General features: G+C 51.0%; 9 protein-coding genes across 9 annotated transcripts; 8 read left to right on the top strand and 1 right to left on the bottom strand.

Moving 5' to 3' along the window:
• Window positions 1-90: 90 nt before the first annotated feature.
• On the top strand, window positions 91-1,811 carry BU25DRAFT_440024 (uncharacterized protein; the record flags this gene model as incomplete). Its single annotated transcript, XM_033709147.1, has 6 exons — window positions 91-580; window positions 614-810; window positions 850-903; window positions 978-1,143; window positions 1,173-1,263; window positions 1,317-1,811. The coding sequence occupies exons 1-6, from the start codon at window positions 459-461 to the stop codon at window positions 1,809-1,811; spliced, it is 1,125 nt and encodes a 374-aa protein (XP_033561835.1). The 5' UTR covers window positions 91-458.
• A 590-nt stretch (window positions 1,812-2,401) lies between these two features.
• On the top strand, window positions 2,402-3,729 carry BU25DRAFT_440025 (uncharacterized protein; the record flags this gene model as incomplete). Its single annotated transcript, XM_033709148.1, has 6 exons — window positions 2,402-2,445; window positions 2,491-2,563; window positions 2,612-2,647; window positions 2,677-2,841; window positions 2,889-3,008; window positions 3,088-3,729. 6 exons carry the CDS (start codon window positions 2,402-2,404, stop codon window positions 3,244-3,246), a joined length of 597 nt encoding a protein of 198 aa, XP_033561836.1. The 3' UTR covers window positions 3,247-3,729.
• A 1,166-nt stretch (window positions 3,730-4,895) lies between these two features.
• Window positions 4,896-6,527, top strand: BU25DRAFT_431403 (arrestin; the record flags this gene model as incomplete). The annotated part of the gene is made up of 2 exons (XM_033708657.1): window positions 4,896-5,100; window positions 5,176-6,527. 2 exons carry the CDS (start codon window positions 4,896-4,898, stop codon window positions 6,525-6,527), a joined length of 1,557 nt encoding a protein of 518 aa, XP_033561837.1.
• Window positions 6,528-7,245: 718 nt separating this feature from the next.
• On the bottom strand, window positions 7,246-8,605 carry BU25DRAFT_410788 (uncharacterized protein). The gene has a single exon (XM_033706387.1). The coding sequence runs from the start codon at window positions 8,399-8,401 to the stop codon at window positions 7,265-7,267; it is 1,137 nt and encodes a 378-aa protein (XP_033561838.1). The 5' UTR covers window positions 8,402-8,605; the 3' UTR covers window positions 7,246-7,264.
• Window positions 8,606-11,025: 2,420 nt separating this feature from the next.
• Window positions 11,026-11,574, top strand: BU25DRAFT_297100 (uncharacterized protein; the record flags this gene model as incomplete). The annotated part of the gene is made up of 1 exon (XM_033701929.1): window positions 11,026-11,574. A coding segment is annotated over one exon (549 nt), but the record flags the coding sequence as incomplete, so codon positions are not given.
• Window positions 11,575-12,528: 954 nt separating this feature from the next.
• On the top strand, window positions 12,529-13,117 carry BU25DRAFT_341004 (uncharacterized protein; the record flags this gene model as incomplete). The annotated part of the gene is made up of 3 exons (XM_033702838.1): window positions 12,529-12,617; window positions 12,671-12,856; window positions 12,907-13,117. The coding sequence occupies 3 exons, from the start codon at window positions 12,529-12,531 to the stop codon at window positions 13,115-13,117; spliced, it is 486 nt and encodes a 161-aa protein (XP_033561840.1).
• Window positions 13,118-15,158: 2,041 nt separating this feature from the next.
• BU25DRAFT_421634 (uncharacterized protein) lies at window positions 15,159-16,490 on the top strand (the record flags this gene model as incomplete). The annotated part of the gene is made up of 1 exon (XM_033708099.1): window positions 15,159-16,490. The coding sequence occupies one exon, from the start codon at window positions 15,159-15,161 to the stop codon at window positions 16,488-16,490; it is 1,332 nt and encodes a 443-aa protein (XP_033561841.1).
• Window positions 16,491-18,754: 2,264 nt separating this feature from the next.
• Window positions 18,755-19,201, top strand: BU25DRAFT_421635 (uncharacterized protein; the record flags this gene model as incomplete). The annotated part of the gene is made up of 1 exon (XM_033708100.1): window positions 18,755-19,201. One exon carries the CDS (start codon window positions 18,755-18,757, stop codon window positions 19,199-19,201), a length of 447 nt encoding a protein of 148 aa, XP_033561842.1.
• Window positions 19,202-20,744: 1,543 nt separating this feature from the next.
• Window positions 20,745-22,039, top strand: BU25DRAFT_341405 (arsenical-resistance protein ACR3; the record flags this gene model as incomplete). Its single annotated transcript, XM_033702867.1, has 3 exons — window positions 20,745-20,859; window positions 20,919-21,098; window positions 21,159-22,039. 3 exons carry the CDS (start codon window positions 20,745-20,747, stop codon window positions 22,037-22,039), a joined length of 1,176 nt encoding a protein of 391 aa, XP_033561843.1.
• Between the last annotated feature and the right edge of the window lie 533 nt (window positions 22,040-22,572).

The following is a 22,572-nucleotide window of genomic DNA, read 5'->3' on the forward strand; positions in this document are numbered from 1 at the left end:
TGGCGGACTCAAAGATCCTGCATTTGGCATGCCAACCGTTCGCACTAGCGCAGCGCAAGTTCTGACAAGCGGGTGAGAAACTCCAGAACAGTGACAGCGGAGCGACAGCCTTGACCTGCAAATCGCCCTCAAACCATCACGTTGTGCTGCAGCCTTGTCACGCCAGGATCCGGTCAAAACACAGCCTCGAAATTCCTGACCAATGGCGCAACTCAAGGGCTCCGGCATCCTTACACCAGCTGCTTCAATCTCACAATATATCTGCATTTGCTGGACGTCTTACGCCGCGCGTTTGATGAGGATAAGTCTATTCTGGGCAAGGCTAAGGTCCAAGGAACCACAGGTCTGCCAAAATTCGGACGTTCCTGTTTCTGTTCAATCATGACTTTGCCAGTCACAGCAAAATAACGGGCAGAGAGCGTGGTGAAGAGAAGGAGTTTGACGCGTTTGCAGGTTGCATGCGGAAGATGGCCGGGAACTATAACTACGACCAATTGGCGACCGTTCACGAAACCCAAGACATAGCCAACGCAAACAAGGCATTCAACAACATAAGCCCGATCCTTCCACCATGGACTTCGTAAGTGACCCGGCGGCCGTTGCCGACTTGCAGTTTGGACGAGAAGCCTGGATTCGTTAGTGTCAATAGCTTCGATACCTTCGATTCAACGAATTCCTCTACGAGCAGCTTCGAGAAGCTCAAGAAATTGGGCCATCGCATTCGCAGAAAACCTTTGCCCCGGTACCTACGAGGTTCCATGCGAGTGCATCCTGCTACAGAGATCGAGTCGAGGCGTGTTAGCAAGGGCGGTTGAAATGATGAAGTACTTATCGACCGGCCCCTCCGAGGAATGGCTGCTCTCATGACACTTTTTGCCATAGGTATGATCATTGTGATCCCTTGTATGCAGAGCATTTCCGTGATTGAGTGAACGCCAACACGACATCTGTTGGTGGTGACCTGAAAAACTGCAAAGATGTCACGTACACCAACACAGCAATGCTACTCTTGATCAATATATGCGCAATCATGATCTTGGGCATGAGCAACATGTATCAGCAGTTGGTCACACCCATCAAGATTACATACCTGAAGCACGTGCTCTCCAAGTTTGACGATTCACGGTTTGGGACCAATTCTCCGTTCGCATAAACCAGAAACGAAAAGGCAGGAAGCAGTCCTGGGCAGCGTGGGCTTTTCTCGTGCTGACGTCTATGCCGGTGCATTTTCTTGGTAGGTGTCTCCTTGGACACAATGAGCAAGTACTAATCAAGCGGTGTAGCTAACTCATTGGATTGGTCCATCCTTCATCCAGATTCTCCCGAACGAGGTGCTGTTCCATGATGTTGCCAATATGGCCGCCATGTATTATGGCACGAGCAGCAACTACTACAGTCAGAGATCGCTCAATGAATATGCATCGTTCGTGTGTTGGTCTGCCCTCAGGACGGGCCAGCCCCACTTCCCAGGAAACACACATGTCCTCGAGGCAGGGCAAGACACGTACAGTGCGGATTCGAGCGATTTTGGCAAAGCATGGAATACGATCCAGGCGCACTATGATAGGAACTGCACCAACTACGTCAAGACTGTGACCGATGTTGCAGCATTGGAAAAACTCCCATGTCTACGATCGGAATTACTCGAGCCGTTTGGTCTACAGAGATGGGAAAAGGGTATCTATTGTACTCTGCACGACGAGGAGCCTGCTGAATGCCGACTGAATGTCCGCATGGGCACTGCTTTCATCCTTGCTGCTTGTCTGGTTCTGAAAGCAGCTTACATGCTATCTGTCAACCTGCTGGCATGAGGCAAAATAAAGTCACGTTGTTTGACCCTTTGTGATGTTCAACGTCTGATCCAGAGTTAAGAGTGCAGGGGTAGGGATGCAGCAACATCTATTCGAGACATGGCTGACAGCTTCCAGCGAGTGTATGGTCAATGGCGGAGACAATTATCGCAGGCACATCACGCACACCTGTCACAAGAATTATCGCAACGTCGAGGACTCGAAGACAGGCGATATGTGAAATCAATTGCTATTGATGGAAGCCCATAACTTACATTGTCCAGATGAACTCGGTAATTGCCAGAAGTGCAAGAAGTTGAACCCCACGAACAAATTCTCCAACGAACCCCAACCTACGAATTTGTGCACCCTTGGCCTCACCGCTGCATCGATTTTTCTTGCTGTTCCGTAGGTACGAACTTATCTGGCACAGGGCCTTCACTGACATCGGTAGGCTGACCACAGCAAACGAATCCCAGAAGAAGGGTTGTCAACGCAACCATCAAGACGCGTCGTATCAGTCTGATTACTGCTCCATGTCCGACGCCAATCTATTCAAAGAGCTTTCTGGTGGATGGGGCGGGTTCAACTGATCGTTGACCGCTGCCGTTATGGAGCCTGATCGTCTCAGCAACGAAGTCTTGTCTTTCGCAATGTGGGTACACGCAGGCTTCCAGTGGCCTTCGCTGACAACATGTAGCTCGAACGGTGCGCAATTCATCTATTGGCTGTTGTATCTCATGATGATCTACAACATCACCTTAATCAGCCAGGTATGTAAAGAACTCCTCAGTAGAGCGAACGTTGTTAACAGAAGATAGGAGCAAGACTGGGGCAAACTTGATATGGACGTGAACGTATTCAAACTACCCTCGTGGCTGGCGAGAGCTTCTCGCAAGAGTACCTTCTGCAGCTGCCGATGAAGATGCTCTTCCCGACTATGGCGTACAGTGTGTTAAGGCGTTGGATGCTCGGTGAAGCGCTCCAGGCTCAAGAGGCTATCTGGCTTGAGAACGCTGACGGCCGATATGTCGAGCACTCCAGATATAACGTAGGTCTGCCCACTCAATGCCGGATTTGGAGTTCTGACAATCCTAGATCACCTACACCGCACATGCCGTCTGGACAGCGGCATTCCTAAGTCTACTGATGGCTGGTGTGTGTTGGTGGGCCTTCACGTACAAGCGTGAGGGGTTCGTACCACAGATGTTCGGCAGTGTCAGAGTTCTCTGCGCGGCGACGACACAGCTCGACGACTTCCTTTCGAACGGGAATACAATGGGGCGACTTGGGAGAGGGAAAGCAGTTTCGACACGCTGGGCTCGCGACGGAGCAAGGTAGGGAGATTGTGGCGAACGTACTCTTTGCCGGTAAGGACCTTGACGCGCAAAAGGAAGAACTGGATGAAAGAACGCTCGAGGTACCGACATTGCAGAAAGTCGGACGGGAAACTTGACGGTCAACGGGAAACTTGACGGTCAACGGGAAACTTGAAGGGAGCTTGACCGCTGTATCTGAGTCACGTCGTGGAGAGGGATCCTCTTCTCCGCGATTGCGGAAATGGATTCGTACATCGGCCCACCCACCAAGATACCGGAGTAGACTTAAGCTTAATTAATTGATCTGCAACAAGTTGTGCTGCACTTTTCGAGAAGGCCCTCTATGGCTACCGAGCGCGGCAGATGTTGAATGAACAGCATTGGCAGACAAGTACACCGATCCACAAAGCTCCTTCCTGGCGCATTCTATTGCGAATCCGCAAGGGTTAAGACCTACCGCTGCTATCTTGAGATCATCACAAGTCGTGCTTGATGGCCTGCTTGGTCATTCGGAATACTATAAGCACACATGCGTGATTCGGAGTTCATGGTTACCAACCAAACACGGCGATCTCAAGCGATGGTGATACCGGACGGCGCTCTGAGTGGTCAATTAGAGGACCCGCTGAATAATGTCAGCGACGCCCTTTCCCATGCGCCCTACAACGCCAGCTTTGGCAACTTGTCGTTCCAACACGAATTTGACGCGCAAACAACATCACGTTCCATCATCTGTCAGCGCACGTACCACGCTGGAGTCACTGAGCACCGCGCAGTTCACGAAGATTTGCTCATCGGCCCTGACCGATCGTTAAGTGCTGTTGAAACTCGATTTTATTGAGTCTAACATCTAAAGGTATAGTAAGCAAAAATCTGCAAGTAGTCCAATGACACGTCGACTCCACTCGGTCGAGTATTCTTAACATATACGGTTTTGGGGCCTGGGATCACACCAGTGTAAGGAAGGTTGGAGGATTAACGCACAATTGTATGGCATTGTTGTTATCACTTGGCTGCGGAGGCTAGACTGCACGGCAGTTGGGGTCCCGAGATGAGAACACGCGTCGTGCCGTGTATACTTAACATACACTGTCGAGCTGATTGCTAGTCTTGAAGTTGCGACAGTGTAAGGTAGGTTGAGGCTGAATGCGGCACCACGAGGAACATCACAACGCTGGGTCTCCACCTTGGCCATGCAAGCTAGCAATCGGTTCCAGACAACATGCCGTATCCGTTTCAAGTTTTCGCCGTAGGCGACAATAACAAAGAACGCAATTCTTCGAAGAATGATTCGAAGGATGTACAACGTGACGATGAACTCCGAGCTTAGCGTCTCTCATCATTGGCTGCAATCTGGTGCAGGGTATGGTGGTGAATCCCTGCGTCTTCCTTTCCCGTGTCCGTCGGTCAAGCCACCATTTCTCAGCGCTCCTTGCACATGCACCCTGCTGTCCATCGACAAGCCATCCACTGACAGATGACTCAGGCAAGTTTGTGGTCGATATGTATAAGATCATCGTCGCCCCAGGCGTTTGCAGCCTCAGACCACCAAATCCACACAAGACTACCAGGAACATACGACTCAGATCTTTTCCTGTTCCACACAGCTAGCTAGAGTTTACTCCGCATTCAAAAGGTTGTCTTAGCTCTGTTCCCCACCCTCTTGTGCAAACTCTCCCTTAGTCTTCGTTCCTTCAGCGGTCGCCAGCTTTGAGGCGCACTCAATACCTTCAAGATGCCATCCTCCTCGGGCGCATCGATCACCTCAGCTTCCCGAACTCACCCAATGTCCAGCCTAGGAAACCAGATCGGCTCGAAGGTTCGAACACTCGCAAACATGGGCCATCCGAACATCGAGTTCGTCATGGACGACAGCGATGGACCATGCCGCATCATCCCAAGCTACTCTACCATGGATACCATCTCAGGACACGTTGCCATCACTGTGCCAGCCGACACTCGGTTTGAGGACATCGACATTGCCTTCATTGGTGAGTGAATACATAAGTCATCTGCACGTGTTGGCTTTACCAACCCTTAAGGACGAGAGCTAACACTGGTTACAGGTACAAGCCACACTTTTGTCGACAGAGTCACCACAACACCTTCCATGACAGGACGTTCTGAATCCACCCATCGCTTCCTGACACTGCGGCAGCCGGTCGACGAATCTTGCTTCCCATCACCGAGGATCTTTGAGGCTGGAAGGACGTACAGGTTTCCATTCTTCTTCAACATCCCGGAAAGACTGCTTCCTAAGGCATGCACACACGATGTCGTAGCAGACCATGTTCACGATCAACACCTAATGCTCCCACCGAGCTTAGGCGATGCCGACCTATCTGGCTTTGGAAGCCGACTGCTTGATGATCTTGCGCCAGAAATGGCGAAGATCACTTACGGAGTGAAGGTCAGAATTGCTCAGCGAGGGTTCTTAGACAACGTCATCCACGTCATCGGGGAGCGAATGAAGGCAGTCCGAGTGAAGCCTGCCTTCGATGAGCAAGCTCCCCTTAACATCGATGGCAACGACGAATACAGACCCAAGCAAGAGAAGACGATCAAGAAGGGGCTGTTCAAAGGCAAGCTGGGCACACTGACTGCTCAGACCATACAGCCGAAGCCGTTCAGCATTCCGGGGGCTCGCACTTCAAACAACAAACCGATTACTACAGTAGCCAAGCTGGTGCTACGCTTCGATCCCGCAGAAGAAGGGGCACAGCCGCCAGCCCTAAGCTCGCTGCACACAAAGCTCAAGGTGTCTACCTTTTACGCAACAACACCCATGCACAACCTGCCCTCTCGAACACACTTGGCTTTCGACATGTCACAGGGTGTTTACGCCGAGAATGTGGCGTTGAACAGCCTGTGCATTACCAAGGCCAAATGGGAGGAACACACTGCAGCTTCGAACCCCGCACCTGAATGCCTCACGCGCCGCGACTCTGGCATCTCCGACTGCTCTACGGCAAGCGATACCGCGAATGCTTTCGCAACCGGCATCCTAGTGCCTTCCAGCAATTACAAAAACGGCACTTTCTACACCGCACAAATCCTTGTGCCGGTCACTCTCACTGAGAAGAAGAGTTTCATCCCAACATTCCACTCCTGCCTCATCTCGCGCACGTACACGCTTGGCCTGCAAATCGCTCCACAAGGAGGCTCGAACATCAGCCTTAAGGTCCCAGTTCAAATCTGCGCCAACGGTAGCGACACCGGCATTGAGAATGCACGAGCGCGCAGCGTCGAAGCCGTCATGTACAGGGAGGCAGCAGACATGTTTACACCCAGGAGTGTTGCACCGCCTAACTTCGACGGCACGAGAACCAATGTACAGGCGAGAGACGAGCTGCCGCCCGACTATGTGGCCTTTGCACCCTCCACCAGGGTGGCGGCGAGATCGGGGGCATCGGTTTAGGCTTTGATGGAGGCTGGGCCTTCTTGCGGTAGATCAGTTTCTTTTGTGTCCTGTTGTGTATATACCCTATCGTGCCTTTTAGTTCTGAAATTGGTTATGGCGTTTCCTGGGGGGTTATTGTCGATCACGCATCTTCGCTAAATTTGTTGTAGCAGTTGCGCGCAGATGTGTTTACTAGATTGCTGGATACCCTTGCTGTACTGTTTGTAATAGTATCATACCCATCAATAATCATGACTCTGTCTAGATCCTAAATGCCTCACGTCGACACGGTTGCGATGATAGTGATTGCTCTTGCTTGTTGAGGGCGCACTTGCCTTCGAAACTGGCAGTTCGAGAATGTTGAACGCAAGTTCATTTCGAGCGCTTCTTTCCTAACTCCAGCACTCCTCTAACAACAACAACAACACCAATTCGAGCATCACGCAACATCACGATCATCCACGGAAAACCGGAAGAGTCAATTTTCATGGAAAAGGAAGTGGTATTTGCTACCGTTATAGCTTCATGTGAGATGCTAGTCCGTGGCACGCCGGCCAATGCTGATTGTGAAGAAACACCTGACGATATGCTCATAATACGCTGAGCGCAGGAAAGATGGACACGGATCTTACCACATCTTTCCAAATAGAAATCAGAGAGCAAGCCATGAAGATGCAGGAACTGCTACTTGCCAGGCGAAGGTGACGGTCCTGGAAGATCTTCGCACTGAGGCCACCAGGAGTGACAACCGGAGCTCAGATAGCATCGAAACCGTTGCCTCCGCCAGCCTGGCTAGTAACGCGTAGCTTGCGATCCTTCCTGCCGTTTGAGAAGAAGTTCTCCTTTTCATTTGCGGGAAGCACAGCAGCAACATTCTTAAGAGCTAGCGACTGACGTTTGCCATTGGGCTGCTGCATCCATATCCGCTTGGCTTCTAGGTCTGGTCTACCGTTCGTAGTGTTCTTTCCGAATCGGTGGCGGACGTTAGCACTTTGTCGAGACGGGACCGGAGCAGGTTCGTTGAGCGCTATCTGAGAGAAAACTGGGGGCGGATTACCAGCGCCTGGACGGGTACCGCCGAGTGGACCATCTGCAGCAAGTGGGCCAAGACCACCCGTTGCAACTTCGCCAACTTGACGCGACATGAACGTAGGAGGATTAGTGTGAGTACCCAGCAGAGAGTATCCGCGAGCAGCGGCAGCCTTCGCTCCACCAGCCTGCTTATCCTTCTTCTCTTCCACTCGCCACCAGTTCTCGAACTCTGCAAGACGTGACGACAGGAAAGTCGCCGGAAGCTCGTAACCTTCTTCCGTAGCCATATCTAGCTCCTCTTGTGCAAGGGCTTTGGCATGCTCACGCCAGTCGAGGTACGTCCATGCCCGGGTCTCATCTGCCACTGTAGCCTCAGGATCCTTCAGCATTCCCCAGTTGCAGATTCTGTGTTGGATCATACGCTGGTAGACTTGATTGGGCCCATGCTTGAACTCGACCTTTGAGTGGGTGGTGCAACCATTCGACTTGACCGTAAACTGGTTGTAGCAGCGATCTCGAAAGGTGACGCCATCCACGGTCCTATTGATCCACTCAAGACAGAACGCGAACTCGAAGTTCTCGAAGCTAGAACGCTTCTTTGCGCCCTCGCCCTTGACATGATGCTTGTTCGTGAACGTTTGTCCAGTGGCAGCGTTCATGAGGTGTGGATCGAACTGCCCGCCTTTCCAGCGGGGAATGAGCTCATCGAATGGGAATGACTTGGCATCGAACTCTTCATGATCAGCATGCTCACGTTTGAGGATCTGCTTGTGGAATAGCTCTGGTGGCGCTTGTTGTGGCGTGACTTCGTCGGGTTTATCAGCCTTGGGCTTGAACTTCTTGAACTTGAAGCCGCCCATTGTGATATGATTGTAGTTGAGTGCACTTACTGTTGTAAACGGTGTGTTGGTACGTTGTGGACCGTAAATCTTGTCCGGTCAGAAGCTATTATTGCTTTTCACTGGACCTCAATGTATCTGTGCTCTGATGCGTTCACTTGTTTGGGAGTGAATTTGAGGAAATGGGAAGCTTATGTAACTGAAGTACTGTGAAAAACCTTCGGCTCTTGACATGCTTCCAACATTGTGCAGACACTTTCACTGAAAAGTCCTGTAAAGTGCACTGTTGACTTACATTTCATAAGGCGTTATGTGTGTGTCTAAGGTGACTTCGTACGGGCGATTTCGAACAACATGCGGTCAAGTCAAAGCACTGGCTGCGCAGAGCAGCGATTCACATGTCGTGGTTGGAACACCATTCTCCTGAAATCTATCGTTATCAGACAACGGAAACTGCGTATATTATCAGCATGAGGCGGGATTGACAACGCCTGATTCTTCATGTTGTACCTTACCATGTCCCTACGATGTTGTTCAATGCAATGAACAGCAACGTTTCACGCATGAGACAGCACTCACACCAAGCATGACCGGCTTCTCGCCATCATATTTTCATGGAACGAGATACCTCGTGACGCCTTGAAGCTGTAGTCGCCGTATACCATTGAAGATAGCGTCGCAATTGTGCCAGTCTTAGTCTCCATTGTCTCAACTGACAAAGTCAGACATGCTCATTGCGTGCCCATGAGACCAGACTCTACTTCAGGAATACAACTAACTCGATCGTATACATCATTTCGATCCTGGGTGCGAGATAGCATTGCGCACGATTAGCGTGGGGCTGCATTGTGTCTGCGTTTCTTTCACTGCTGCCCCCCTGCCCCGCTATCTATACGCGCTTCGCGCCGCCCTCTTTCTTCTCTGACAAAGAACGCTCTTTCAACACAGCCTCTCTCAACTCGGATTTCTTTGCCCCGGAAGACAACTAAACCTTACGACGTCAAACAGATTCCATAATGTTGCACAACGTCAAGAACATCTTTCGCTACAAAGGCGCGCGCGCCTCTCCTACCACCGCGACTACGATCCATCCAGACGCTCATACTATGCGCAACTCCAACTCCAACGGGTCTTTGACTGGTCAGGTAGTTACCGCTGGCAAGCATGTCTGCACTGTTTGCAAGTCCAAGATCTCCACTACATCGCAATCATCATCACTGGCACACTCCGCCGAGTCGAACCCCTCAATCGCTCTCTCGGACCACACCACTGCTACGGATACCACACTTCCTCCCGTTGATCTCGGGGATGAATTTCTGGTGCCAGGTTGCTCCACGATGAACGATACTACCTCTGCCGTTGCGATGCCACCAGCCTCTTCGGAGGCTTCAGCGCGGGTTGAGAGTACGGCCTCGATGACACGTACGGCTGTTACTGCTCCAGATTCAGAGCCGGATAAGAAATCAGTCTCAGAACTCGACGAGTCGTCTGTCGATACCAAATCGAAATCAAAACTGCGCAACTTGTGTAAGCGTTTCAAGGAAAAGTGCCAAAAGTTTATGGCGTCAAAGCACCACAAGATTGAAAAAGAACAGGAAGTGGCGACGGAGGTGGAGAAAGAGATAGTGAAGTCTCGTTTGTCTTCGGACAATGTCCAAGGTTCGAATCCACCTAATGCAGCAGCCGGGCATGAACGAACAGCCCCCTCCGATGTGATTCGCAAGGCCATAGCTGTTAGTGGGGTAGGTTATGATGAGGAAGACGACGATTATACCGACGACGAAGGGGATAAGGGTCAGACTGGACCTTTCCATCCTCGTTTTGACTGGAAGACCATCCACGCCATCACCAACAACCAGATAGAACGTGTCGTTCAAAAGCACCTTGGTCCCATTATTCCCGAAAAGCACATGGTGTGGTCTCGAACGTTCGGCACTTATAACCTGGTTGCATTCATTGCTCCTTGCTCCAAGTCCTTTCCCACCTTGAAGTATGTCATGCGCATTCCCGCACATGGCACCCCGTCGCACTGGAAACCAGAGGATGCATATATGCTTGAGCGCGAGGTACAACTCGTTGAATACATCCGCCAGAACACCACGGCTTCTGTGCCTCAAATCCTCGCTTATTCCTCGAACTGCGATAATGAGCTAGGTTCTCCTTACATCCTCATGACCAAGCTAGATGGCAAAAGCGCCTACGACATCTGGTTTGATCTCCCGTACAACTCATCGGATGCGTTCAGGAACGCTGATGTCCCGTCGATCACGACCGAAAGGAAGCGAGTCAATTTCTTGCGCTCACTGGCGCGTACGATGACCGAGATCCAGAACTTGTCATTCGACAAGATTGGTATGCCGGAGATCTCCGAAGATGGACAGACTATTACCGTTGGCCCTTCGTACTCTTGGGGCGAGGACGAAGAAGATATTGATAAGGCTAAGACGCTACCTGCATATCCAACTACCCGCATGTACGTCAATACGTCTCTTGCCAAGAACTTCAAGGTCAACCCGCGTGCCGAAAAGAACGCCATGTTCTATAGCCAGTTTGGCGCTCGCAAGATCCTCAACATCATCTTCTCTCAGTCGATATTCAATGCTTCTCTTTCCGGCCCGGAGACCTTCACGATACATCACAACGATCTTGACCTCCAGAACATTCTCGTTGACGACGACGGTAATGTGACCGGCATCATCGACTGGGACAAGTCTTATGCAGCACCGCGCTGTATCGGTGCCTCTGCTGTTCCCATCTTCCTCCGTAGCGATTGGTTCCCTCGCTACACACACGATTTACGCATCACCCCACACATGGGTTGGAATGAGCACTACTATCGTCAGATATATGCTGCTGCTATGGTAGAAGTTGGCAACCCTGATGCAAAGTACACATTGAAGTCAGCTATCTACCAGGCGTGCATGTCGGCAATTTACGAAGGCGGTGACTACAACGACCTCATCGAGAAGCTGGTCCGATACATCCCAGAGTGTCGAATCCATACCGAAGATCTCAAGCTCGGACTTGGTATGGGGTGGCCCGCAGCGGTAGAAATGCTCGAATGCCAGCTGAAGAAGATTTTTGAGCCAGAGTTGCCGCGCGCTGGGTTGCTGAAGGACTTGAATGAAGAGCTGGAGCTGAAGGGTTGGTTGGGTGGATTTGATGACCTTCTGGCGTTCTACGAGGAAGAAGAAAACGAGGAAGGAGCAAACCATGATTGTTCTGATCTTGAGAAGGATTAAAAACTTTAGTAATAAGCTGCTCTCTCAAGGGTTCAGGAGTGAGTAAGCACGAAAAGGTCTATAGAGACAATCAAGATGCGTGCAAGCTTCAGTATCTCAAGTCTTGACTCGTTATTTCCGTGATGTGGTGGTGATGAAGGGCAGCAGTCAGAAGGCTAGCAGCATCCCCGCCTCACTAACTTATGATCGACGGCGCTATACTAGCGTGAACGGGGCTGGTGCGATTGCGACAAGCGGTTCTCCGCCACATCAACTTCCAACTCTCCGCTAATCTCGCAAGAACGCCCCGAAAGTGATATCGAGTGGTGCTCACGTATCGCAGGAGTCGAGTGCACACGTTGATGTCGTCGAGTCGCGCAGTGTGCTACAAAGAGGGGCCCGGTCCTAGACAAGCTGGGTGCAGACGTGATGCGATTGACCCCAGCACTTCCCCGCGTCACAAGAACACCAACCTTGGAATAGCTACGCGAAACTTTGACAGCTCTGCACCTAGCCAACCGGCGCGCCGACTTGAGAGGTCTGGCAAGCTTGTTATGCCCGGAAAGGGCCGTCTTGGTTCTATCGAGCTGCACGCCGCTAGCCTTGGTGTTGTATCATATGAACATATCGCTATCCCCAGCTCTGAGCATCTTTGCTCCATCCTCTCGATCCTTTAGCGCATGCAAGCACGACTAGAGGCACAACGTGCGGTTGAGGGTCTCCGAGTTGCTCACTGCAGGTACCACAACGCCTATGCAACAGAGTAGCGCATGCTGCTGAGATAATTGCGACACCTATCATATATGCACAAAGCTCGAATCGTCGACCTCGGAAGTCTGCAGATCCACGTACATATCTACATTTGAAGCACGCGATACGTTCAGCGACATTACAAGTTAGGTCTATCTCAAGATGGCGAATCCAGATATGGCACAGAATCCCAACGGTAATACCATCATAATCGCCATAATAATACCGGTCTGTTTCGTGGTTCTACTCATGACACTACTCATACTGTAGGTTCTCATCTTCCTAGTCTTTTCGAATTAGTGCTGACTCTCGCACGAAGGCACCGCCACAGAACGTATCTCCTGCCAGGACTTACTCATGATGTTGAAGCGGCACGCAAAGAAGAGCGCATGAAAAAGCGGCGAGAGGAGCTTGAGAGCAATATCAAGACCCAATACTTCTACGAGTGGTTAGCTGCACAAAAGGAGAAACACCCTGACTCACTTCTGACGACAGACCCTGTCTGGTAGGTGTTTGGGCAAGAGCCTACGTAGCTGTAAACTAACCCAGTCGTAGTGCGATCTGTCTCGATGAGTTCGACGAGGATGCGCAGATACGAGGTCTGCGATGCTCGCATGCATTTCACGCCCAGTGCCTTGACGAGTGGTTCGGTCGTTACAACGAGTTCTGCCCACTCTGCCACCGAACTATCATACCAGGCAAAAGGCCCATGAGAGCCAGAATGATAGAGCGGCCGCAGCCATTGCCTGTCGCTTTCATGGTATGAGACCTTCGTACATCGTCTGTATGTACTATAATAAGTGGCAGGACTGATTCACTAAGGCCTGATAGGGACATGTTGTCTGAGAACCCACGTGCCGCGCCGCGAAAGCATGCAGTGGCTTCCTTCTGGACCCTTGGCACAGGAGCCTGTGATTATTCAGAACCTGACCAGCAAACGTCTGTTCACTTCAAGACGACTTTTCAAATACATAGTAGTGAACAGTCAGGAACACCTTCTCGTCAAGAAATACCGTTCAGAGAAACCTCCTTCTGCTAGCGATCAAGCAACGCATACGTAGGGTTTTCTGGCATGCGGAACACTGATTGCGCTATATGTTATTGGAAGTCACCTCTCCATGGAGGCCCCAATTCATTGCGACTTGCCCGCAACTCCGCCCAAGGGAACAGAGCAAGTTTCCAGACACGTCTGACAATGCGAGATAACACTCGAAAGCGGCGAGGGTCCGATGCATTTCTAGGTTCCTTTTCCGCTTGTCAAAAAGACCAACGGAAAAATTTGGGGCAAGAGCCCACACCATCCCTTGTACTCTCATTGAACTCAACCTCCTGTAACTAAATCTCAGCATTACCAGAGGAGCAGTAGCTCCTCTCGTCTTCCATAGTCTCAGACTCACATAGGACGTTAAACCAATCAATCAATCAATCAATCAATCAATCAGGAACTACGGAAGCAAGCAAGCGATCGAACCAAGGACGACAGTGACGAGAAGGTATCGCTTACCGTCACATTCATAGATCTCGAAGGCATAACCACATTGGCTGGCTCTTCAGTTCATGGCTTAAGGGAATCGTATGGCCAAAGACGATCGTTTTATACGAAGGTGCCACGCATGCACGCCACTACAGCGCGGATTCCAGCTCCTCGGTCTACTTAGTGGGACATAGGGTGCGGGTCGTCCCGATGCTCGCATTGACAGGAGCCTCACCGGACTGCACGATCTGCCCGCTTGATTGTGCCGAAATGTACATCGGTGGTAGATGGGCATATTAGAACTGGATGCTCGCTCAGGAGCACCACAGTCATCTCGTTGGGCCGTCTAAAAAGCCCATTTGTATCCTGGATGTACATAGTCCTTAAACAAGTGATATACATAATCTGTCAACCTCAATTTGCTTTTTTTGACATCTGTCTGCTTATACGCTGCAATCCCGTAAGAACAAGACTGCAAACTGCTGTTTTCCACTTATCACGTGCTTGCTCAAAGCCGGACGGAACTACCGCACGCTTGCGGGAGCTTTTCTTAGACCTGAACCCAACCCGACTATAGCCTCATCCCTCGACACCCAGTTTAAACATCGCATTCCATGCTGTGCCATCGCAAAGTCCGTGAAATATCGATCGTGTATCGGCGCTGTCCTCGTCACATTGTCGCGGCGATGGCGTAAACTGCCCCTGCCTGCCCGGATATAGCCCAGTCTCGGAAGGGCAAAGTGGGTCGTCAGCGAAATGTCACGCCACCTTTGGTGGTCTGATATCCTTTCTGGACGCTCCCAGAACCGTGGGCTCGACAGCTTGCACTTCACTGCTGCACCGAGATACCCGTTCAAGTAACTGAAAAGTTCTTTCGCGTTCAGGTATTCATTCCATCTGCAACAATCGATTCTGCACGCCTGCACTCGGGACCAGTCGGGTGCCTGACACTGTACCGAACCCTTTCAAACCAACGCTGTGGAATTTGCCCAGAGTCACCAGCAACTGCCCGATTTTGCGCTTTTGTGCCTTTTACTCAGCGTCACAAGCAACGGCTCCTTCCGGGTCGATGAAAAACAACCCATACTCCTGTGCTTGAAGCTGCCACTGCCCCCATCACCATTCTGAGCGAACTTTGCTACATCCTCGAAACAAAGGAATCCGAAGGAAGTACCGAGCTTATATTCTCGACCCCAGCATCGTCGGGCGCCTACATCCGTATTCTAGCCGCATCATTGGCTTGGCCGGGACAAGTTAGCAGGACTCGTGCGTTGGTATCTCCTGATCAACGCGTGAGCACTCTCGTGCTACAACCTACCCACTGACTGTCATCATGGCTCTCAATTGGGACGCATTCCTCAATACTGAGAGTCTGAATATACCGCACGACCAATGGTCCGATCTTTCAGCACCTACAACAGGCCGTCCGTCTTCTGATATGCCCAAGTCCATCTCTTCGCAGACTTCAGGGTCCACGCCTGAAGACGCCACTGCCTTCGACACTCTGCTCAACGGCACATCAGCCGACCCTTACTTCGACGACTCTCTGTTCATATCGAATGACTACTTCCTGAGCGACCTGGAAGTGCTACAGCCGTATGGCAACATCGTCGCCGCCGGTGGTTCAACAACAGAGTCCTCACCCGAGCCTTCCACCGCTGCTGCCAATCTCTCCACTTACCAGACCCCCGCATCTATGTCGACGGCGTCGAATCAGTCACCCCAGATGGCGTCACTGCGAAGGCAGTCAGTACAACGTGCCAACACGTTTCCTAATCCCGCTTATGAATCCATGTTCCCCAACAACCTTGAAGCAGGTTTTGTAGAAGACCTGACCTTCCCGAACGGGGTCAAAGAATCGTCGGCCTCATCCAAGCCGGTACTTGACAGGACCAAGACGTCTATTGACACCGTCAATAAGCGAAACAAGAACAAGCCAGACATCCTGTCTGCCTGCTGGACATCGCCACTATGCCCCAACCATGACCAGGACGGACCACCACCTAACCCCTCAACATGCGGCGGAGGTTGCGCTCCCTTCCTGTTTGCCGATCAGGACAACCTGCCTAACATCAACAACCTACTTGCTGAGCCTCAAGAGGTTACGGCTGAGGATGGCATCGTAGAGATTCAGCCACGACCGAAGAAGCGGTCCGAGAGCGAGACATCGACAGGCGAAACCACAGGGCGACAATTCACCCAGCCCAGCAAGACCGCCATCGAGCTCGTCGCCGAGGCAAAGCAACGTATGAAGACTGAGACTACAGAAGACTCTCCAGTCCAAGAATCACCGCCCGCAGCTACAGATGATAAGCCCAAGAACCGCCGTCGACTACCACACAACCAAGTTGAGCGCAAGTACCGTGAGTCACTCAACACCCAGCTCGACTCTCTTAAGCGTGTCGTCCCCTCCCTCCAACAAAACGCTCGTGTATGCGATGGCGCCGACATCGAGGACCTACCAACACCCTCGAAACCCAGTAAAGCTGTCATCCTTGCCTCAGCAACAGCCCACATCAAGCAACAAGAGAAGGACAAGAAGGCTCTCGCAGATGAGAATGCCCTCCTACGAGCACGGGTCAAGGCACTACAAGCACTTGTCAAGTGCGACGACTGCAGCTTGATGCAGTATGTCATGGATATGAAGATCAACCAAGTCAAGTGATCTTTATCGCTATTGTTCCTACTTTTCGACAAGATGCTGGCAATCTGTCTAGACCACATGTATCACGCCGCTCATTCACTCTTCGACATCGGTCTCATATGTTCATTGGCCCTCAAGAGCATCTCAATGGCGTTTAGAAAAGTAGCATTTCGGGTTGGTCTGTCTGGACAGCCAGTTAGCTCCCGTTCGATGAGGTGGCAAGCAGAATCTCTTTCGGTCTGTTTCAATTTCTTTTGATCGAATTTTGGTACCTGGGATGCTCTAATCAGGGATCTTCGACCATTCGGCCCGCAGCATGTTGCTGCATGTAATGATAGGCGTTACGAAAATGGGGTGCCGTGGGCGGCACATGTTGAACAACAGCAAGGCGTTTTGAGGCTGACTGCGCCGCTTATGCACGGCTAAAGCCGGCCACTGCTTTTCCTCTATGAATACAGAGCTTCAAACTTGAAACTTCAACTCTTCCTCTTCTCCACGTGATTGAGACCTGTCTGGACACCTGTCAGGGAAAAAGCACTGGAGGTGGGTCAGGCGTACCGGTGCGGCAGCGGGTGGAAAAGTTGTTGCAGATGTGGACTCCACTCCGACTCCATCCGACTCCACCGCAACTCCGCCAAAACCCCACTTTGACTCGTGCAGCTGCAGATCAACAATTCACCGCCTCGAAAATTGTTGTGGCAAAACCAAAAACAGAAGGTCAGACACGAATTGCTTTGGCCGGATGAACTGTAGCAATTGTGCCTTGACTATTCGCGACAACGAATGTCTACAGCAAAGAACGGATTGGAGGACACAATGAAGGGAATAGAGTGTGTAATGGTACGAGATCAGATGCGGTAATCACGACAAGATACAGACAAAGATGATGTTTGAGGTTGGAAACGTGATGAATTGTAGCTTTTCGCTTTTCTCATAAGTAGGTCCCGTAGGTTTGCCCATGAATCTATACCCAGTGCGCCAATGTAACCAAAAGTTTCCGATAGTCCCAACCAAAACCGAGCCCAGTATTAAAGTTGATATCGCTCGCCAGTATCAACAAGGTGACATCTCCATATAGACGTGAAGGACCAATATAAACATCGCAGAATCTAGATGATGGACATTCTAGTTCTTGAACTGGGGCTCGTCGGCCTCAACAGCGGGTGTAGGGGGGACAGAGCGGTCTTCCCAGTTGGCCTCTGTGATGTTGTTAGTAAGTGGTGGTGAAGTGGTAATATTGGTGGAACGTACGGATGGAGCACTGAACGGTACCGATGGGCCACTGAGGGCCGTCCCAGTTGTCCCAGCCCTCCTCGTAGGATGTGATGGCGTCGTGCTCGGCCTTGAAGGCGATCTCCTCAGCGGTGAGCTGGATGTTGGGGATGGTGGTCTGGGCAGACATTGTGATGGATGTGCGGGAGTTGTGTGATCGTTTGGTTCGACGTTTGAAGAATTGATGAAGGTTTGATGGATTGACTGATGATTGAAAAGAAGACTGGGAGCTCTCGAGCTTTTGAATGCTTCTGCGAAAATTCGAAATTGCGGTCACAATGGTCCAAAAGTCCGTGCTGGTGTAGACTAAGGTAAAGATAGTCTCGGAGCCAACGCCGCTACCTCGGGGATCGCGAAGCGACACGACTAGTGAGTCAAAAACAGGCACGAGGTACGAGAATTGTGGGGAGATTCGCCTTCCAGAACCCACTTCCCTGGTCGCCTCCTGGTCGTCTCCGGATATCCCTGTTTTCCTCCGGATAAACTTGGCTTGTGTGGCGTTCGAGGTCTATCGAATGCGGAGGATGAAGGAGCTGAGGTGCAGAACAAGTTTGATCTTGAGTTCGGGAGAGTCCGGCATCGGTCACGCCATTGGGTCTCTCCATCGAGTGCAAAAAGAACATCATCTGCCAGCTTCGTCCAGACGTGTCAACTGATACCACGTCTCGATTCCTGATCATGATCAATCGATTGCCGGTTGCGGAAGCCACGCATGCGCAGCGCGACGCTGCAGTTACTGATACTCACACCACCGAAATGTCCAGTGATGAGGCTCATGATGCAGGTCGGTTTCGACACAAACAAGTCATTGTGTAAATAAAAGGTAACACCGCGGGCAGCGGAAAGTGCATCCATCAGCTATCATCACCATAACGCACAATTGACAATTTACGCCTTGCTCTCCGCGGGTACACCACATATTCACCCACGATCAACACACTACACGTGCATCTCCACACACGGCACACATGCACGCGAAAACCGAAACTCAGTCTCCACGATCGAACCCCACGATGTCGCTCTTTCCCAACATTCTCCACCCTTCCACGTACTCTACCCTTCTCGGCGATCGCCCTAAGATAACAACAACACCTTCCCAAAAAGATCACGAGACCGAACAGCAACGCGCACATCAAGTTGATCACCACCATATCTCCGCATTCTTGATCAGCTTTTTGAGCCACATGTTTGCGCCAGCCGCGTATCAGCAATGCACATCGTCAACACCCTGCTGGGCGGTTTCGCATCATAGCGAGTGTCTGTCAAAAAGCAGTGACAAAGCCGTGATCATCGTAGACGACGAATTTGTGCTTCTCGAAGACAGGGACAGCGAAGAACAGGATGGTGGGCCGATTTGTCAAGAGGCTACGATTGAAAGTTGGAAGGCTCCAAAGAAGGGGCTGAAGAGGTACGGGGACGCGAGGCGATGGAGCGACTTACCATATTTTGGCTGTTCATAAGCGAAAAGAGCGGGAGTGCTCTGCTTACAGACTTGAACTGGGAGGATAAAGCGAATCGCGAAGGGTTCGATGGCAGGTCTGCAGCCGGGATCGACTGAAGCTGCGTGAAATGGAAGTCTGGCTATGTGCAAGGATTAGATTTTGGACACTGAGGTGGACGCGCAATTGCCTACAATGGATACAGAGGCCAAGGCAGGAAGCCTTCGACATAGCAAGTAACAATCAATGAAACCCTACAACTTTTGTTTATGCATGTTACCTCTTCGACCTCCAAATTCGCATAGGAATTCTCAGACATTACTTCAGAAACAGCTTTGACTATTACACAACGAACCATGGATACATCACATCAATGGCCAGGCAGGTCTGCCAGCCTCGTTAGCCTCAGCTCGCGACCGCCTTGCTCTGCAAGACCCCTGTCGATCTCTGGTAAGGTCTTCCGTGCCAACGAATGTTCGCTACCACACTGGAACGCTCTCGACCATCGAGGAACGGCCCGGACGGGACGCCTAGCATGGTTGAAGAGGAAGGTACGAGGTGGGGTGCTAAGAGCATGAAACGTGAATTGATAAGGGCGCGTAACAAGCTATAAGCGTTGTACCCCTGTAAAGTCGATCTTGTCATCCAGCTCAACGAGTCCTGGGCAGCCACGCAAGTTGTTAGGCGCCGACTCTACATTCTCTGCGATACAGATCTCCAGTGCGTGAGACTTCCTGTGATCTGCATCCTTCGTTTTGAAGACTGGCTAACATGTGTGACTAACATCTCCTAAGAAGTTCAGGAACGAAGTACATGTCGATACTCCAGCTAGAAGCCTATATAGTTCAGCGACCACATATGTCCTCTTCGCCGTCTTGGAATTCACCTTTGGCGTTTATGTAGCAGTACTCCAGCTTTGAGATCACATGCGCGAGACACCGTGACATCTCCGGACTTGGGCATAGCTGCCATTGCGCCGTAATTTGTGTACCGCGAGGAGTAATATGGATACAAATTTCTTCAGGCATTCTTTGCCAGCACAGCATTATTCTCTGATCTCTGCAAAGGGCTATTTCGAGTGGTTGATTTTTTCTAAACCGAGTAAAGTGTTCTCATTCGTGTCATGCGAATTACAGATATTTCACAGTACGAGCTTTTGGTGTGCAACGTTGTCCGCACGTAAGAGGCTCGTGAAGTTTTCGCGGACATCTTCAGCTGACCATCAAAAGGTCCGAGAGAAGCAGTTGCGAGGTTCCTTCGCTAACAGAGCGTATGAGCAGTCGAGCATGCAATGAATAGTCGAGCGTGCAAGTTAAATATGTCCGGCAAATGCACATTGATGGAAATAACCATTGCAGATGCAATGGCAATTAAAGAATGTTGTTGCCCTTGCTCACCGCCAACGTGCCGTTCTGCCATATCGCCATTCTTGGCACCATCCTTCGGAGGCGAAGTGTCACTGCTTGCATCCCATTGGCCAGCAATATATGCAGCGCGAGTGATATAAACCACTGAAAGGGCAAAGATCCTACAGTATCAGATCCACATCTTAGGCCTTTAGACAATGAATATAGTCGAAGAAGGCGCAATAGCGCACGTGGAACAGCAACGAGATAGTAGTCCTGGGAACATCGACGTTGAGAAGGGACGGGGTGAGGAGCTGGACTTTTGCGCCACGGGTACGTCTTCCGATGGCTTCAGTGAAGTCTCGAGAGGCGTAAATTGACAGCTTTTCCAGGACTTTACAACAAGAAGGAAAAGGATCTACCGCCGTTGAAAGGGTTGTCGTTTCTGGACCAGTTTTTGGTACTATGGATTCTCGTTGCTATGGGTGTTGGCATTGCCATTGGTAACACAGTCGACACTGCCGGACCTGCGTTACAGAGGGGCGAGTTTGTAGGTGTTAGTATACCAATTGGTACGTCACCTAACCCCGAATGCTTGAATCACTCAAGATTGCTGACTTGTGATATCCCAGCCATTGGCCTCCTTGTCATGATGTACCCCATCTTATGCAAAGTCCGCTACGAAACACTACACCTCCTACTCTCGCACAAAGCTCTCTGGATACAAATCGGCATCTCCTTCGTCTTGAACTGGATCATCGCACCGCTTTTCATGGTTGGCCTGGCGTGGGCGTTCCTCCCGGATCGTCAGGACCTGAGAGAAGGATTGATCTTCGTCGGCATTGCACGTTGTATCGCGATGGTGCTCATCTGGACGGATTTGGCAAAAGGAGACGGAGATTACTGCGCTGTGCTCGTGGCCTTCAACTCGATACTCCAGATCGTTCTCTTTGCACCTCTTGCAATCTTTTACGTTCAGATCGTCAGTCATGGTGCAAAGACGAACGTCTCGTATGAGAAAGTTGCGCAAAGTGTTGGTGTGTTCTTGGGGATACCGCTTGGTGCAGCAGTCCTCACGCGGTTGGCATTGAGAGCCATCATTGGTGAGGAGAGTTACCAACGACGCTTCCTCCGGTATATTGGGCCTCTCTCCCTGATTGGTCTTCTGTACACGATCATTGTGCTGTTCGCCAGCCAGGGTGCGCATGTCGTCAGGCAGATCACGGACGTCTTGCGGATATGCGCACCGCTATTGGTGTACTTCCTTGTCCTTTTCTCGGTCACAGTCTGGTTCTGCTACAAGATGGGTTTCGAGTACAAGCTTAGCTGTGTCCAAGGTTTCACAGCAGCGAGCAACAACTTCGAGCTTGCCATTGCCGTAGTAGTTGCGGTGTACGGTGCCTCGAGTGGGCAAGCGTTGGCGAGTACTGTCGGTCCGTTGATTGAAGTTCCGGTGCTTGTCATCCTGGTGTATGTCCTACAATGGTTAAGGAAGCGATGGCAGTGGGCCTAAGAAGTCGCATGAGATGTTGATCGACCGATAGATTTAATGAGTCATCAGATGATAGCAGCGAGGCGAGCATTTGTAAGTGTAACGTGAATGTCACCTACCAAGTGTATGGTAGTTCTGACAGCCCGTCAGTAAGAGCTAGACATGTGATGGCGGTGTAGTAATCACAAAAGACTGTAGAAAGAAGGCGATCAGAAGATCTACCTAGAGCGCCAGCTAGTACAGCCACTCAAATGCATCGAAGCTTCCACGCAAGGAATCACGCATACGAGGTATAACCGTGGTATTGGGATTCGTCCAAGTCGAAGCTAGCAATCTCGAGCACACGCCTGACAGCGACGAATCAAAATGACAGTGCTTTTGGCTTTGGCCCGTGGTTCGTATCACGGCCGCTGCGGAACGACTAAGTTGCCGTAGTACGAACCAGCATACGCCATCGTTAGTTGGTGTCGGAGAAAGCACCGGAAGCCCACAAAGCCCACAACAAAACCCACAACAAAGCAACCTCAGATCTTTACGGCTGTTACGACAGACGG

Source organism: Macroventuria anomochaeta (assembly GCF_010093625.1).
Source record: "Macroventuria anomochaeta strain CBS 525.71 unplaced genomic scaffold BU25scaffold_16, whole genome shotgun sequence".
NCBI classification, from domain to species: Eukaryota; Fungi; Ascomycota; class Dothideomycetes; order Pleosporales; family Didymellaceae; genus Macroventuria; species Macroventuria anomochaeta.

Coding starts and splice junctions, on each gene's coding strand:
- BU25DRAFT_410788 (XM_033706387.1), bottom strand. CDS start 8,401: ATGGGCGGCTTCAAGTTCAAGAAGTTCAAGCCCAAGGCTGATAAACCC.